This window comes from Lissotriton vulgaris, chromosome 6, assembly GCF_964263255.1.
Source record: "Lissotriton vulgaris chromosome 6, aLisVul1.2, whole genome shotgun sequence".
NCBI lineage: Eukaryota > Metazoa > Chordata > Amphibia > Caudata > Salamandridae > Lissotriton > Lissotriton vulgaris.
Genome location: NC_141694.1, coordinates 723,106,273 through 723,124,083, shown reverse-complemented (window position 1 = coordinate 723,124,083; position 17,811 = coordinate 723,106,273). Strand labels below are relative to the sequence as shown.

Sequence of the window (17,811 nt, the reverse complement as noted above, 5' to 3'; positions counted from 1 at the left end):
TTGGGGAGCTGCAGAATTTTAATAAAAGAGACAAGGTGGGAACCAGATTCCAAAAGCATTTACTTCAAGTAGTATTTGCTACCTAGATCACATCTAGTAAGAGACCATGTGCACCAATCGAAAGACTTGCAGTATCTCATAATTAACTGCATTTTAATTTCTCAAAAACCCCAAAAAAACAACATGTTTTCTTGTTAGTGCTTAATGTCTGTTTAAAGAGTTGTTGTAGCTCACCATAGTACATTGAAACACCAAAGACAAGTACAAAGATGACAAAAATGGGGAGCCTTGCCACTAAATACCTCTAAAAGGATTAAACCTTAAGCATGGCAAAGATTACCAAAATAAGAGACCATGAACAACAGAGAACAAAATCTGATTGTTGTAGAGGCTTGGCCTTTTTTAGTTTTAACGTTCAAAGGTTTATTTTGTTTTAAATTTAGTTGATTAATGGGTTCAACTTACCTTACCACTGCAAAACAAATTAGAAGGTAAGCAAATAATAATCATGTTACACAGCACTTAAATTACTTAAACTCAAAGCACCGATAATCGATATTACCAAAGTACTTTTATTTACCTCAGAAGGAAGCCAGACTAAATCTGTCCGAAAAGGATGAGAAACTGACCTACAGATTGTATTGAGCCCTCTGCAGTAGATGTATTAACTTGCTAACTAGTCTTGCTGGCTTTTTCTAATGGTCCAAATCAGCAGCTGAATGTATGTGTTTTCGATGGACCCACAATTCACAACTACTTTGAAAGTATTCTAGGTCTTCACTGTTTTTGGGAATATATATACAACATTGTTTCAGAGTATCTATCATCAGTAAGTCGTTCTTCAGAAATTACAGTTGAGTGGCAGGTACTTAACAACTCACCTTCTTCTAATTGAGCACGGTCTAAAATCAAAGGATAAATAGAACATAAAGGCAGCTAAGACCATTAGGACACATAGAATGACAAATATTCTCGATGCACTATAGGAAGTTTCTCATGAAGGAATTACATTTTCTTTAAATAAGCCACAAGACAAAGAAGGTGCAGGGAAAGCACAAGGTTAAGTGTCAATGTTATAGGTTTTATTTCATTTTTTATACTTAAGGGAATCTTTTGAACCTCACTACATCAATGATTGATAGAAATAAAAAGACAAAGGCATGGAATGATACAATAAAAAACATGATATGCGGAAAGGCATTCAGTGCGTTTTGATCAATCGAGAAAAATGTAAACAGGGGAAATGACCTTGGACACTTCTATTCACTTTTTTTTCTCTTTAAAACATACACTTCAAGTGATATATTAGTTTATTTCGTAAACATGTAGGCATCAAAAGAAACATGAGGTATCTATTCTACATTAGATAATTTAAAACACTAAATAAGACAGTATTTAAAAACATACATAAATCAGTGTTTACTTTGGTCTCTAGTATGGTTATTACTATGAATATTATTTTGGTAGACAATGCATACTCGGCTCAAGCCAGTTTGTTCTTGCCAACCAGTTGTTACTGAAGTCATGACCCAAGAGGTAGTCAATACCATTTTCATAAAGCTGGAACCTCTAAAACTGTGTTTGCTGGAAACAGTAGTACATTTCCTAATGTTTTGGTGCTGCATTATATTTCTGCGGCCAGTAGAAACACGAATAAACCATCCTCCAATATGTAGTCAACAATAACGCATTATACAGAACATTACTGAACATTACCATTGTGCACTAGAATTTGCAGAGAGCAACATTTAAACATGTTGTTCAAAAGTCAAGAGCATAAATTAAAATCATTTTTTTTGGGATCATATAGCAGATTAAAGAATGTATTGTTCTCGACACACTAAATTTAAATAACTGTAGTGTCCAGCTTCATGTAGTTGAAGTTATTTTATAAGATTCTGTCAATGCACTGCTTGGTTGTTCAGTAAAGTCTGCCTTATGTTTGAGCAGCTGTAGCTTCCTGAAATGGGTATGGTCCAGCCATTTAACAAATACAGTTTTTATGCCGGTTTCAAAAACACAATACAGACTCATAAGAATATCTAAAAGGTAAGGGCGATGCACATGGTGTACATGCACTTACCCATTTGCCTTACTCCAATTAGCTTTACATACATAAAAAGGTGTGAAATCACATATATATTTATGATAAAAAATTCTTTACCGAAAACAGATAAATTAATTTAAATTACTTTGCAAGACTTCATGAGATTTCCCATGTCTTTATAATTAAAATCATATGTTACATGGTGCATGCAACATTTTAGAGCACTAAAGATACAATGAACGTTCTTGGATATACCACTAACAGGAAACAAAATAAAAGGTGCTCAACCACTTCCAGTATCACAAAAACTAAAGGATTCTCTGGTGTTTTCAAGTTCTTTGGAGTTGCAAATATGATGCTGTGAAGTAACACGGACTCGCACGTCTACACTTTTACTTTAAATGTTTTGCTCAAATTATAAATAGTGAGAATTCTATTTACTCCAACTACACCATCTGCAGGACCTTTGTATAAAATAGGTTCTCGTAATCTGTCCAATGAGGGCCAAAACTGGTTACCATTAACGTTTTAACCCGCCACAAGGACAAAGCCTTGTGATATGAAAATCCCATGCAATGTATATCGTCCTCTTCTAGTGGAACCTTATTTTCATTCTGGGAAATTAATTCATTTTAACTTTCATTTGAACTGTACTGTAAGCTTACAATGGACCGAGGGTTAAAAGATCTTTGTGTACACTTCTGAACTCTTCTACTGGGGCCTCGTTTAGGGCCCAATGGAAAAGCCCTGAATGTGCAATAATGGGATAATCATGACTCTTCTTTGGAGTAATACACATATTATAAAATGTGGCAATATCACAATACCAATATGTCTTGGAACAGTGACTATGACCAGCAAAATGCTGAGAACAATTACTGGGCACAAAATTGCAGAGAACTTGCAGTACATGCAACTGGTGCTAATTACACTGTGTTCAATGTACAGAATGTCTAAATCAGGCACATACAAATTACCCTGAATCCGCATCACAGTGTTAAATTTCTCATTGACCTCATCTCTAAATAGTGGCCATAACTTTCCCACCATCTCTCACTCGCACAGTGAAAATCTTGGGTATATGTTCAAAACAGTTTGCAGCACTGCTTGTGTAGAAGCAGTAATTAAAGGCTGCTATCAAAGCAGTAAAACACCAAGAAGTGTATCAAAAAGGTGGCTTTGCTATCTGAAGATCCATTAATAACCTTTTGAATGGGAGGTAATCTTCTCCTTGCCAGCTGCTTGATACTTCTCTTGTACTTAATTTCTGAGGAACTAGAATTCTTCCCATTGCCATCTTTTGACTTAAATACTCCAAAGTTTACTTATAGGTAATTTTTTGGGGGACAATTCTCCTAACCATTACGTTACGAAACCATTTTAACTGTGAAATATTTTTAATGTAGTCTAAACGAGAACTGTCACTAAATTTGTGTTTTTTCAGCACCAAGTTTTGAGAGAGGAATCCTCATATTCTGTAGGAATGAAAAGAATCCTTAAGTAAAATACTTTCAATATTAACTCCCCAATTTAAAGATTTTGCTTCATTGGCCGGGGTACTTTTCAAAATGCCTGGTGTTTTCTTTCAAGGGGGAAATATTTGCTCTCCAGTGGACCTGGTATCTCAAAGCGCAGATCAGTTGAGATCCACCAACTTCTGATTCTTCCTGAATCAGAAAGAAGAGTGTAAGACATGACCTACAACTGAAAACAGGTTGGAAACAGAGAAAAAATTAATGTAATGACATTAAGACTGCTTCAAGAGGGCAAAGACAGATCTGATTGTAAGAAATGGTCTTTATTGTTACAATTGACTCCTTTTGTAATGTTCTCACTAGATCACTCAAATGTGGAAGACCTATAGTATCACATACCCGCTCTTCAGCTTAAACATGTAGTAAGCAACATTTTGACATCCTCTAAACTGTGGTTGTTGCTCTGGCATTAGCAAAAGTTCCTACAAAGCCTGAGAGGTCATTAGCGATGGACTTAGGATTTGGAGGCCAAGCATGGGACTCCTTTTATAGGATTCAGAGTAATGGCCCTGAAGGCAATCTGCATTTTTTTAGGTTGAGAGCCCTCTTTAATGAAATTAATTGTCAACGTTCATGTGAAATATCAACTTTGAACTAATGGATGCACACAACAATTACCCCCAGTATTCTAATTTCAGCACGATAAATCTATGTGGTCAGCATGAAAGTAATTAAGCATCTTTTTGAAGACTTGAGGCATCTTTTCTAAGATGAAACATTAAGCCATGCCTAGCCCAAAAAAGCCATGGGGCTGTGGCATTTCAGGGGGCTGCGGAGAGTACTATATGGGTTACACTTCAGCCAGTCATTTAGGTGGCTGGAAAGTCCTAAATGTCAGCCATTAAAGTAGGAAAATCATGGAACCTTTGAAGGAGAGGATGGACATATGCCACTGACAGTACTTTGGGTTTAGACCTTTCAAAGTGTGTTTTGTGAAAGATAAATTTTTGTGCAGGTAACACTGGCATCCTGTCACCAAGACTAAAATATCATTTAATCCCTGTGCGCCGAAAATTCTAAAAGCAAGATATAGGATGGCTAGTATACATTTTAGGATCTTTAAGAGAGCAAGTAAAGTAAAATATCCAAAGTAAGTTATAAAAGAGGAACTTGAAATCCCTATATTTTAATTAAAATATTTTCTAATTATGTCCTTATACCCTAATTAATTGCACAAAATATGTTTTTTTATGGAAGGGAAAGAAAATGGAAGAATTTTATATGAGCAATACAAAAATGCAGTGTGCAACCATAAATGAAACAAATTACTCTCATAAGAAATGTAAGTCAGATACATAGAGGCATATGTTCTGTGGTGGACGCCATTGTTGTGCACAGTGCTCGATGCCTATAAACAATGCCTACTGTTCTACAAATATTGCAGACATTATAAACGAAGCACTGCAATTCAACAGGTGCCCTCATGCAAAAGAATGGTTGAACCATAATTAGCTCATTAAACGTATTGCTCTTCTGTTTATTGGATTAATTCAAGATGTATCTACTTTTATGAATGCAGTGAGTGCAATGATCACATATGTTCTATCATTTGTTGGCCAATGCCGACAGAGAAAAATCAGAACTCTATACTACAAATTTGGTAATACAGAATATGGCTGAAAAATATTGTGATGACTGAAAACGCTGACTCGTATTGAAAAAAATCCTTCCACCTCGCGAATGGCTACAACATGAATCCAAACGCTATTAAATGTAGCTAATCTGGAATCTTTTTTTACTTTCATGGGCTTCTTAGTGACCTTAAAATCCACTATCATCAACTTGTTGGTATTGCAGATAGACCTAGTCTTGAGGTCTTTGCTACAGAGAGATTAGATGGTGAAGGTATATTGGTGTACACTTCAGCATTAAACGCCTACATTTTTGATTGCTCACAAAAGCTGCTACTGGGACAACTTGCTCTATAAATGGACGGACGTATCTTTACTAGAGTTTAGTCACAGTCCACCATAGCCTATTTCCAATCAAAAATTATTAGGAAAACTTCTATTCTGTATTTATTCACTCTCCAACACTATGGCATTTAAAACATTTCCACTTGCGTTGGCATTGATAGTTAAGAAAAAAAAATCGGAAAACGTCAATATTCTAATGCTACAAAGGTTTGCCCATGCTGGTAAAACAGAGTGATAATGTTAAAAGTAACAGTTTTTTTGCCAGCAATACTAAATATTTATCCTCCTCAGAGAACAGCTATCTTAATGCTCATCTACCAGTTCACCTCAGCTTTCATTCCCCCATAATTATCCTTCTGCAAGACTATTATATATGGCCTTGATGTGGCTCTGTAATAGGCGCACTGGCAGAGAAATCAGAAGAAAATAATACAGTCATATGTACACAATATAAAAGGTATGTACCATAGGATCAAACGTAACCTTTAAGGCTTGAGCAGCACAAATGTATGTTATGCAGTACGTATGAGGTAGCCTTTTGCTGTAAACACAACAGTTGTTCTTACTTTGTTGCTTAGGTAAATGTTGTGGATACAAAAATGATTAGACATTCACATAAGTAAATCAGTACAGAAATTACACTTCACCATTATTTTCACATGAAACTAAAATATAAAAAAGTTGATGTCTGATTATCAGAGACATGGATGTATGTCAAACTCAGAGGTAGTTACTAATGGCAGTATATAATACTCGTATAGATACAAAGGCCTATGTCTATTTGGTTTGCTATGAATAAGCAGGTCTGTAGACTATTCTGTAAAAAGGAAAAACAATTACATGGTATATTCCCTGAGCAAGGTTCCTTGTCCTGAGTAACTTATGTAATAGTGAGAACTTCTTAATATACAAAAATACAACCTATTTTTACCACAAGATAGGTTTGGTATGTGCTCTTTAGTTGTTCAGGCTGGTGTGATGCACAAACATCTGCACAGAGCAGCCATCTACATGAATGTATATCTGGGTTTCATGATGGTCTGAGCGCTGAACTTATTTTTCTTGTATCTAAACAAGGAATGCCCAATTTTCGAGTCCACCATTTCTACTTTTATATTTCAAAGAAACTTTGGTTTTACGTTTTCAGGGTGGCCTCGAACGTTTGCCCTTTTTACTGCTTCACCTCGTCTCATGCTTGCTTAAATGCTGCACTAACCAGTCTACCAACTTAAAATAAAAGTGTGCACACCTCATTGTATACAAGGCCGCACGTCTTTATAGATACATCACATTCAATATCGTCAAAGGGAAGCGTTGCTTTGTAGCGCAGAGAAGAGCAGCAGAAAAGCACTGCGATCACAAGCACGGTCAAGGAATTCAAGTCTTTGAAGTGTGGCACATGCAGGCAGCTGGCCTGCTTCTGTTGTACACCAAAGCAGCAACAGCAACGGCGGAAACTGCTTCCCAGAATAGGCATGCAGGATGGAAATACCGTCATCATCAGATAGAGATGCGTGTGCTATATTAAATTCAATTGGGCAGTTTACGTCCCTGTGATTATCCTAGCTGATGCACACTTGCCTACTGGGTTCCCAAAAGCCAAGCACAGCTTTGCAGGGCACCCAGGCTTATTGTTTGCATATGCATATTTTCTTCATAAGATTCAGAGACCAAGCTCTTGTAAACACTGCTAGCCATCTTGAGCTTACACATTCACACATGAACGTTGCGCAGATAAACCTCTGCACTCAATTGTGAGCAATATCAAGTGGGATTACAGTAAACGCCCACAATGTTATCCCTCTTCAAAATTTGGCACACACACTGTACAGGTCGGAGTTTCTCGGCACAAGAAAAAACAGATGGTGTCAGCTATCCCTCGATTTGCATCATAACTGGGAGTCACAAATAGTATCACTGACCTTCGAAACTGCTGCTTGGGCATTTACCTAGTACAGGTCATCCTGGGTGGCTGTTGAGATCACTGTATTCACTAGTTAAAACTCTACATATTGAAATCTGTTACCTTAGTTTAAATCACAATCCATTTATATTTATCTAAGTCAGCATATATGTCAGCACAGACATTAAAAACAATCATTGTCTCTTCCTTCTAAACGGTAACATCTTGAGGCGATCCAGGACATGTGTCCCAGAGAAATTGTCTTTAAAACACCCACAGGTTTAATGAAGAAGCTCAACTTTGCACACGAAAATAAGTGTTGGGAGATATTCACGGCAAAACTAGAGGAGCAGCTTTGCATTTTCAGTTCCTTTGGTTCGCACACAAGTAGAACATATGAAGATATGGTCACATAGCTACAGTTTAGAAAAAACATCAATCGTGGAAGGCGCATCCAAAAACATCAGACTCCTTAAATATTGCTGCCAGGCAGATAATTAAATTCCTTAATCAAGCGACAGGGAATGTTCGGATTTATCTTGAAGTCCCTACCCCTTTCAGAGGATTTTAGAAACGCTGCAAATGCCCACTGTGCGCAACTTCAAATTATGTTTCGTCAAAAAAAACTTCTTTGTTCACTGAGCTTTATTTGAGGTGTTCAGGAGCGGGGAAAGCAGCTTTCGCATATTAACTAGTTCGTGAGCACATACACACCTGCACAAGTTAAAGAGATCACCGAACACTCTGCCATGAGCACTTGTAATTTGCTTGGAGTGAGGTGTCTGCTCGCTTACTTCACAGTTCTACCACAGTAGTAACAATTCCAGGTCCGAGGCTGATAGTGAAATGACTTCACCTGTACTGGCGTGAGGTAGACGTCCCGAATGGGTAGAGGAAAATGACGCTTAAAGACATAGCGTTAAGTTTTTTTTCTTTTTTGCACAGAATGCCCTTTTCTACATCGTTCCTCTGTCGACATGGTTACCGTGGGCAAGGGAGCTTCTTGAGACGACTTGCTTGATAGTTCGGAGGTCTCCGGTACCCCCTCCTCCTGGGATTGTGGTGGAGATGAATAAACGCTGCGCCCGCTGCCTTCCATTGGCAATGTGGAAGTGGAAGGCTGGGCTTCGGCTTCGTATCTTCCCTGAGAGCCCGCAGAATGCTGCGGGGCAGTCTTATGAGGGCAGGTGGCCACCATGTGCTTGACGCTCTGACAGTAATGGCACTTCTTTGGCTGGGGAGGTAGATTACATTCCTTAGCATGATGATCAAGGCCACCACAATTGTAGCATCTGTAACAAAAAATAAATCACTATGAGAACTCTTCGGAGGGAAAGTAATAGTGAAAGCAATAAACAGATAAAACAATGCACCTTTAGCTCTATTGTCCATGCCACTGAGACATAGTTGGGAGAGAAAGTCTAGAAGCATCTACTGTGTCCATTTCTCCATCCATGGCAACACCAAACTATTCGTTGTGCTCTACCGTCTATGATGTTATAGTAATACACGTCTTCATGCCTGTCCCAAGCTTTTTAAAATTCCAGTACTTATCTTGTATTTCTTCACTGGCCTCATGCAAATGAGGTTCCGTGCATTATTGCCAATGGGGATGGAACCTTCTGGAGTCTTGCAAATATTAACACAAATATAAAAATATATTGCTAATGTTCAGATGATAGCAAAATTAGTAAATATTTTAATAAAGTAAAATACAGGTAGAATTAAAACGTATTACAAAGAGCATGCACAGCAAGAAGGCTTCTCCAACTGGACTTTCAAGAGTGGCTTGCCAGATTGCTCTTATGAGGAGCAGCAGGAAACGATCGGGATTCAGGTCATTGTTTTCTCACCTCGAGAACTTTACTCTTTGCCGCGATCCTTTGGGCAGCTTAGTCTAAACAGAGTGCTTAGCCAGGGCAAGGTACCCACCTAAGAAGTCTACACAAGCACATCAAACTCCTTTAGGATCAGGCACTGCACAGAAACCTCTGTGTTTTTGGGGAACAATCTTGTAGGGTCTGTACAAAAAGAGTTCTGTCCGTGATTAAATTACACTTGTGTTTAAAGAACAAACAAGCACTAATTTCGACAGTGTAATGTCTACAATGAATAGAACAATTCACAAATGAAGAGGGCAAATGCATTTGCCAGTGGAGTGTATTTTTTTATCTACTTGCCCAATAGACTAAATGGCTCAGAAATCAACTTGCCCTGTAAAAGATCACTTGTTCCATGCAGTGAGGTGAAAAATTGTGGCGACTCTCTAGGACTTTGCCAGTGATCATTTTAATAGCCTCAGCTATTGCCTCAACTGTGAGTGACAATAGCTGAGGCTGGTGTGGCCCCATATATATTCTGAGGTTTAGGCTTGGGTGCTATCAATAAGCTATAGTTCTCTGTTGTGTCATTATACAATGCAAGGTCCCGGAGCCACTCACCCAGACTTAGGAGTGGACACCAACCCCATCTCATGTCATCGTTATGCATCTCTTAGTCTAAAGGAGCCCTAGGAATGTACTTCCTTTGCGATACCATTACCTCCTTACCATACCCCACCAAGAAAATCAATGGATCTGGTGTGCCAGTGACTTCTATATTTTACTTAAGTCCGTAAAAATCGAACTCCAATAGATTTATATACGTAGGCATTCCCATGAGACATTTATAAAGTCAGCTATCATTTCATGACCCCTGGTTTAAGGCTGATAAGATCAGGGCTATGAATATGCCAGCATTTTCATTATGCCAGAGTACTGATTAAAGCAAATTTCAGGATACATCACTGCTCATTCTATTTTTAGTCTCTAAGGAAGTGAAGTGTCTTATGAACACATTTGGCAAATTTACTTTCAAGACATGCCTTGATCTCTCAACATGTTTCTGAAACTCAGACTGTACTTGGGGCTGTACTCCTGGGTAGCCAACGGAGGATAAAGGTGATTGCCACAGTCTGACACTCTACTTGACCTCATTGGGTAGAATTTGGACAGACCTTAACTTCATGTCCCTGTGCCACAATTCCCTTGTTTGCTATAACTGCATATAACAAGTGCTATATACATGACTGGACACTTTTTAGAACTATATAAACTAGCCAGTCTGGTCAGAAATGAAACATTAAGGGTTTTCGATGTATGCAAGGTTGGCTTACTGACAACTTATTTTTCCCCATAAAAATATTTACTTCCATTAAGAATTTCAGGTTAGTAAATCGAATAAAAGGTGCCGGAAGAAAGTAGACAGTGGTCACTCCAGGACTAGAACTCATGTGAGTGGACACCCCTACAAAATTACATGTTTAGGAGTACTCTGCTTTTCTACAACCTTTTCACACCAAGGAAAAGGTCTGAAATTTACGCCAGACATGGGCAGAAATAAAACTTTTCCCAGGGTGGGAAAGGAGTTTCTCTATTGGTGGAATATTTTTTCCAACTGGAGAAAAAAGAAATACAAGTTTTAACAAGTGACTATATACTTGCTTGGCAGATCTAGGTTTGCCTTGTTTTGGATGTGTTGTTGCATAGAACTTGGTCTCGCTAATTAGACACTTTTGCCTGCATGTCTAATAATGTTGACATGCTGTTTGTTCACTACTGCTGAAAGGATGTAAATGGCAATAAACAACGTTTTTCCAAAAAATACTTCATATGCAGATTATGTAAATATATATTTATATATTTGCGAATGCTAACATGGAATTCACAAAGTTCATTAGAACACATGAAACCTGCTACTATTGCAGGTTTCCAAGGCCTAAGTCTGTAAACTCTTGTAAATTCCTGATAATTGTAAATCCCCATTAATATGGTCATAGTCTTAACAGGTGCAATTTCGACACTTTATTTAACAATAGGGCCCATATTTGTTTACACGGCTTACACTGGTTTCACATAGGTTCTCTATTGTTATTTGCTTTACAAATCAGTGGCGGCTGCTCCAATTATGGGGTGGTTTGGTAACGTGAGTGTGAACCCGGGGAGTGGTCGGCGGGGGTCAGGTGTGACGGAAAATAAGAAAAACTACATTTACCTGCACCTGGGCCCGCCACCTCAGATCTCCTCTCACGCCGCTGGTCACGCTGCACAGGCTTCCAGAAGGAAATCACTGACCTGATGCTCGCTCAGTCCCAGGGAGCCAGCAGCTTTTCTCCAACCCGGCTGTTGGAACACAGAGGGGTTGGAGAAACACGAGTGGGCATGTATGTTTGGACGGCCTAGTATGGCTGGCCAAACATACATGTGCACTTACAAGTGTTCAACGCTCCTCCCTAAAGCGTAAGCTGGGCAGGCCCGCCCCTAATCTCATCTGGGAATAATGAAAAACAAAATGATAATAAAAAGGTTTTAGCATCATTTTATTTTTCAGTGGGGCGATGCTCCTCAGCAATAACGGAGGAGCCGCCCCTGCTAAAAAAAATTTGGTGTGCACCAAACAAGTTTAATTACATGATTATTTAGAGTACTTAAAGTAATCCTTAAAAAGAACTATAGTAAAGCGGTCTGTAATAGTCCTTTTCAAAAGTTAAAATATTTCTGGGGGGAACATTGATTGATTTTTAAGTTAAATGCCCAATCTTACCTTCTTTCATATGCAGCTATCTGCACATAAAGGAACATTCTGGGAGCATTATATATAGCCACACTTTTTAAATGTTGCAAAGTCATCTAAGCATTTTTATATTTTAACTATCATTAACGCAAGCCGAACTTACAACTCTCTGTATTTTTCCAGGGAATTCACCATAACTGTAATAGATTGCCATTGCCAGGTCCTGCGTGTTGTGCTGGTGTGTGTGGACCTCGTTAGGCAGGGATGGCCGCTTGCGCAGGGGTGGGAACGCGCAGCGCCAGCCAGTTAGCCACACACACTGTCTTGGTCGGAAGTGACGTGCCCGAGCGCACGCCTTCCCTTTATTGATCCCCGCAGGCCACGCCTGGCCTGCGGATGCGTGGATGCGTGCGTGCGTCCACTAGAGTGCTGACCGCACTACATCTCTATCCAACTATACACAATTTCAATAATGTTCAAAACCAAAATGTTCACAATGAATCACATCAGACGATCTGTACTTGCGTGTCCCTTAGATGACGACTTCAGGGTCTCAGCTGACAGGCGTAGTCGTTGAGCCTTTGGCTTGGGCGGGGGTTGGGCCTCAGATTGTATCGGGGGGTGCGACCCGGCCCGCGTTCCCCGCTGCGTGATGGATTCTGGGTGGGGGTGGATGTAATCGATGTTCCTCCTCCCTGCTCGAGCCCCGGCCCTCGGGTGTCGTTTGCCGGGCTGGCCCCTTCTTCTTGGGTCGTTGCTCGGGGTGGCTCGTCGGTTCCATCTGTGGCTTCGGTGGTAGCGCTCGGGCCAGGAGGGACCATCTTGAACCATGAGGTGTTTCTCGATACCTCTTCTCCCCCTTTGCTGGCAGTTACCATGGTCCCCTTGGTGTTAGTTACAGTCCATGGCCCTGGTTCATAGAATGTTTGAAATTTACCTCCAGGGCGTCTGTTCCTGATGACAACCCGGTCTCCTAGATGTAGCTGTCTCGGTGTCGCTCGGCGTCGGTGGCTTACTCGCATGTTGTTCCCGCGCCGGCGTTCCTGGACCTCCATCATGTCATTCCCCGTTGGTGCCGGTCTCACAGGCATGGGGAGGAGGTCTCTGCGTTGACCTTGAAACATTAAGGACCACGGGCTTTTCTGGGTGGTGCAGTGAGGCGTTCCTCGATATTCTCTCAGGAATTCGTGCAGTCTCTGTTCTGGGTCGGCCTCCTCTACCACCGCGATCCTGAACATTTTGTTGAGAGTCCGCATGAACCTTTCTGCCTCCCCGTTGGCTTGTGGCCACTGGGGAGTGATGCGCCGGTGGACGATGCCTCTGGTTTTCAGAAATGTGGCTAAGTCCGTACCCTGGAAGGGTGGTCCGTTGTCGCTCTTGATCTCACCAGGCAGTCCAAACAGGGCAAATATTTTTTCTAACACTGGCCCCACGTGTATGAATGCTGTGGATGGTACTCTTTCTACGATGGGGTATTTAGAGTATGAGTCAATGACCACTAGGGTGTGGCCCTCTCCGGGGAAGCTTCCAAAGTCTACGCTGACTTTTGACCACGGGGCCGTGCATGCTTCTTCAGTGATTATGGGGACTGGCCTTTCAGGATCGCTGGTCAATTGGCAGGACATGCAGTTCTTAACATACTCATCCACGGTGTTTTCTAGTTCGGGGAACCATACCTTCTCGCGCATGCGTGCCTTCATTTTCGTGGCCCCCTGGTGGCCCCCATGTGCAAGTTGGGTGGCTCGGTGTCTGAGTCGTTTTGGTATCACTAGGCGTGCCCCTCTTAGTAGTATTCCCTCTTCTGTGGCGCTGAGCTCGTGGCGGATGTGCCAGAACTTCGTGAGTGCTTCCTTATCCGAGGCTGTCCAGCTGTTGGGAGGGTGTAGGTAGTCGGTCCAAGATCCCTCTTGCACTGCTTGCAGTGATCGCATGTACGGGTTATCGTCCACGGTCGCCTCCTTGATCTCCTCGATGGTCATGCATTGGGGGCAGGATGTGAGTGCTACCCACTGGACATATTCTTCGCAGTTTTCGTCAGCAGCCGCTGGTTCTTGAGGAAGGGGGTGGCGCGACAGGTAGTCAGCGGGGTTTTTGGCCCCCGGCCTGTAGGTTACTTCCATGTCGTACGTCTGCAGCTGGATCACCCATCTCTCAATTCGTGGCGGCGGATGTGGAGCGGTGCCCTTGAAGAGCGGCACTAACGGCTGATGATCGGTGACCATCACGAACGAGTGGCCATGTAAATAGAGGTGAAAATGGCTGCAGGCCCACTTGATGGCTAAAGCCTCCCGTTCTATCTGTGCATATCTGGTCTCGGTCGGGGTTAGCGCCTTGCTAGCGAATGCCAGAGCCGTCCACTTTCCTGGTTCGTGTTCTTGCGTTAGGACCGCCCCTAGGCCCACTGGGCTCGCGTCCACGATGACCTCGGTTCGCTTGGTTGGGTCAAAGTATGAAAGTGTTGCGTTTTCCAGGAGTGCGTCTTTTATGCCCTGAAACGCGTCGTGCTCTTTTGGGCCCCATGTCCACATGGCATCCGTCTTCGTTAGTGCTCGGAGGGGTTCGCTGCGGGTGGCCAGTCCTGGAATGAAGCGGCCACAGTATGTGGCCATTCCGAGGAAACTCCTCACCTCCGTTGGGGACTTCGGGGCTGGGGCATCTTTAATGGATCTTGACTTCCTTGGATCGATTTGGACTCCTTCCTGGTTGAACACATAACCAAAGAATTCGATGGATGATTGGAAAAATTGGCATTTTTCCTTGTGAAGGGTAGCGCCATAGGTGCTTAATCTCTTCAACGCGTCTCGTAGCTGTTTGTAGTGTTCAGAGGCAGTGGCGGAATGGATGAGGATATCATCGCTCACGTTGATGACCCCTGGCAGTCCCGACAGTAGCTCCCTGATGGTGTTTTGGAACACCTCCGCTGCCGAGGATATTCCGAAGTTGAGGCGCTTATACCGTCGGAGGCCAAGGTGAGTGCTGAACGTAGTGATGAAGCGGCTTTCCTCGGCAAGGGGCAGTTGGTGGTAGCCCGCATTAAGGTCGATTTTCGAGAACCATCTCGATCCATTCACGTCGGCTATGATGTCATCCATCGTGGGTGTTAAGTGTCTCTCCCTCCTAATCGCGGTGTTCGGCAGCCTCATATCGATGCATAGCCGGATTTCGCCCGGTTGCTTGGGTTTCTCGACTATGACCATGGGGGAGACCCAGGGGGTGGGTCCCGTAACTTTCTCGATGACCCCCATTTTCTCAAGCTTTTCGAGTTCTTTTTCCACCAGCGGCCTCAGGTGGAATGGTATTCGTCGATGGCGTAGGGCTGTGGGGGTGACGGATTTGTCAATGTGGAGTTTTATCGGATCACATTTGATGCACCCCAGACCTTTGAACAGTTCAGGGAAACGCTCCAGTAGTTCTTCCACCTGGTGGTTCCTGATGCGATTAGCGAAGGCGATCAGCTTCAGGTCCTCCGCTGTGTGGCTGCTCAACAGTGTGTCGGCTTCCCGGTCGATGATGTGTATTGTTGCAGTCACTTCATTCTCATCAGCTCGTATGGGTATTACGATCTTACCCTTCAGAGGGAGGGGAGTGTCTGCTCCATAGGCGAAGATTCTGGTCTTGGAGCGCAGGACCTCCGGGCGAGGGCGTAGCTTATTAAATTCTTGCAGTCCCATGACGTTGACGGTGGCGCCGGTGTCGATGACGGCTTTCACCTCGTTCTCTCCCACCTGTATTACGCACGTCGGTTGTGGTCGACGTCTGAGTTTCAGTTCTCTGGCAAACGTGACTACGAACGCCTCCTCGTCATCCGAATCTGAGTCATCATAGGTCGTTGGTAGGAATTTGTCTGTTCTCTCCGGGGGTGGATCATTGAGTGACAGTTGGCGGACAGCTTTGGTAGGTGTCCATGACTTCTTGGCATTCCGGGGTTGGTTCTTCCTGCGGCAGACCGTCGCGAAGTGGTTGGGTATTCCGCAGTTCCCACAGGTTTGACCTTGGGCGGGGCAATCTTTGGCTGCATGCGGTTCGTGTCCGCAGTATCCACAGCGGCTTTGTGGCGTGTCTCTTCGGAATCCCTTTTTCCCTTGGCCACGCGGTCGTGGGCGTACTGCGTCAGCGCGCTCAACCTTGATGGTTTCCGGTTTGGCGGGAGTTTTGTGTAGGGCCTGCTCCATGGCCGTAGCCCTGGCGTCAGAGAGTTCATGCGCTCTAGCCAGGATGAGGATATCTTCCAGCGAGATTCCTGGTTCTCAGGATGTGGCCCCTCAGGGTCTTGTCTCGGCACCCTTGAATTAGCTGGCGTCGTATGGCCTTTGGCTGATCTTCGTCCGTGGAGCTGGCCAGCTCCCGAACTCGGGTGTGGAATTGGTCCATGGACTCACCCTCACGTTGCCGGGCTTGCCCTAGCTTGAAGACCTCAAAGTCCACATTTAATTGAGGGTCAAAATGGTTGTTTAGGGCGGTCACAGCGGCAGCATAGGTGGTCACCCCCGTCGGGTTAGGTAGATGTTTGAAGAGCCTGAAGACCTCGTCTCCCGCATAGTGGAGGAGTAGCGATCTTTTTACTGCGTCATCTGTTTCCCTTGTGACTACGAAGTAGTTCTCAAGTCTTTCCAGCCAGATTTTCCAGCGAGGTGACGCCGTAGAGGGGTCGCTCGCTTCACTGAAGGGCGGCAGTACCCCAGCGGCAGCGTGCTGGAAAGGGATGTTGATAATAGGGGCCACCGCGTCTCCATCCCCCATAGTGGCAATGTGCAGGGACTCTTAGTGCAAAGTTCTGAATACTCCAACACTCGCACAAACTTGTCGTAGGAAGTACCTTGGTAGTGATGTCGTCTCCCTCGTCGACTAGGTCCGTGTGGCACGTGATCCACAGGTGGGGATGGTCACAGAGGCCTTATGGAGCTCCACTCAGGCAGGTACCAATTGCAGGGACAGTCCCAGGCAGCAGCTGGATCACTCTTGTAGTGAGGAGGAGGTCGGGTGGGGAAAAATCCATTCGTTTTCAGCATTCATTCAAAACCTCACCCCTGATGCGTGAGGAATGGCAGGGGCGGCTCTCTCGCGTACCACGCGAGATGCGTGCGAATCGGCACCACGTGTGCCGTGTCGGTGTGCTCCGCGTCGTGTCTCTCCCTCGGCAGACGCCGTTGCAGGATCGATCCCCAGGCAGACAGTGGGGGGGCGGATGGCTGAGTGACCTCCAGCAGGTACGGGCAGGCTAGGAGGAGCGCGCCGGCTCAGCAGGGCACAGGAGTGAGCGTCCTGACATACGCGATATGCACCGCGGGGGGTGAACAGACTGCTCCGATCACAGCACGGTGTACGGGCGAGGGTTGGGCCCCCTCCGCTCGTCGCCAATGTTGTGCTGGTGTGTGTGGACCTCGTTAGGCAGGGATGGCCGCTTGCGCAGGGGTGGGAACGCGCAGCGCCAGCCAGTTAGCCACACACACTGTCTTGGTCGGAAGTGACGTGCCCGAGCGCACGCCTTCCCTTTATTGATCCCCGCAGGCCACGCCTGGCCTGCGGATGCGTGGATGCGTGCGTGCGTCCACTAGAGTGCTGACCGCACTACACTGCGCACAACACCGCCATGCGAGGTAAGCCACCCAGTGTAAGAGGGGTGGGGGGGATATAGTTTCTTCAGTTAACTATAACTAGTGAATTCTGAGTTTTTTTGTGTTTGAAACATTACGTTTTAACTGACATTTTCACCTAATTATCATTTTAACATACATACATAAACAAATATATATATAACCAAAAAGGAGAACGCACTTGAAAAACAGGCGAATCCTGTCACTTTCCACAGCATTCTTTATTATTTTCTGCCAGGCATCATGGTGTTCAAATAAAATCAAT

The 17,811-nt window shown here is 43.7% G+C and overlaps 1 protein-coding gene across 1 annotated transcript in view; it reads right to left on the bottom strand.

Moving 5' to 3' along the window:
* Window positions 1–1,068: 1,068 nt before the first annotated feature.
* Window positions 1,069–17,811, bottom strand: part of LIN28B (lin-28 RNA binding posttranscriptional regulator B) — a 694,462-nt gene continuing 677,719 nt past the window's right edge. The window contains exon 4 of the mRNA XM_086926714.1: window positions 1,069–8,693. Within this exon, the coding sequence (XP_086782840.1) occupies window positions 8,321–8,693 (373 nt within the window). The 3' untranslated portion in view covers window positions 1,069–8,320. The remainder of the gene's footprint in view (window positions 8,694–17,811) is intronic.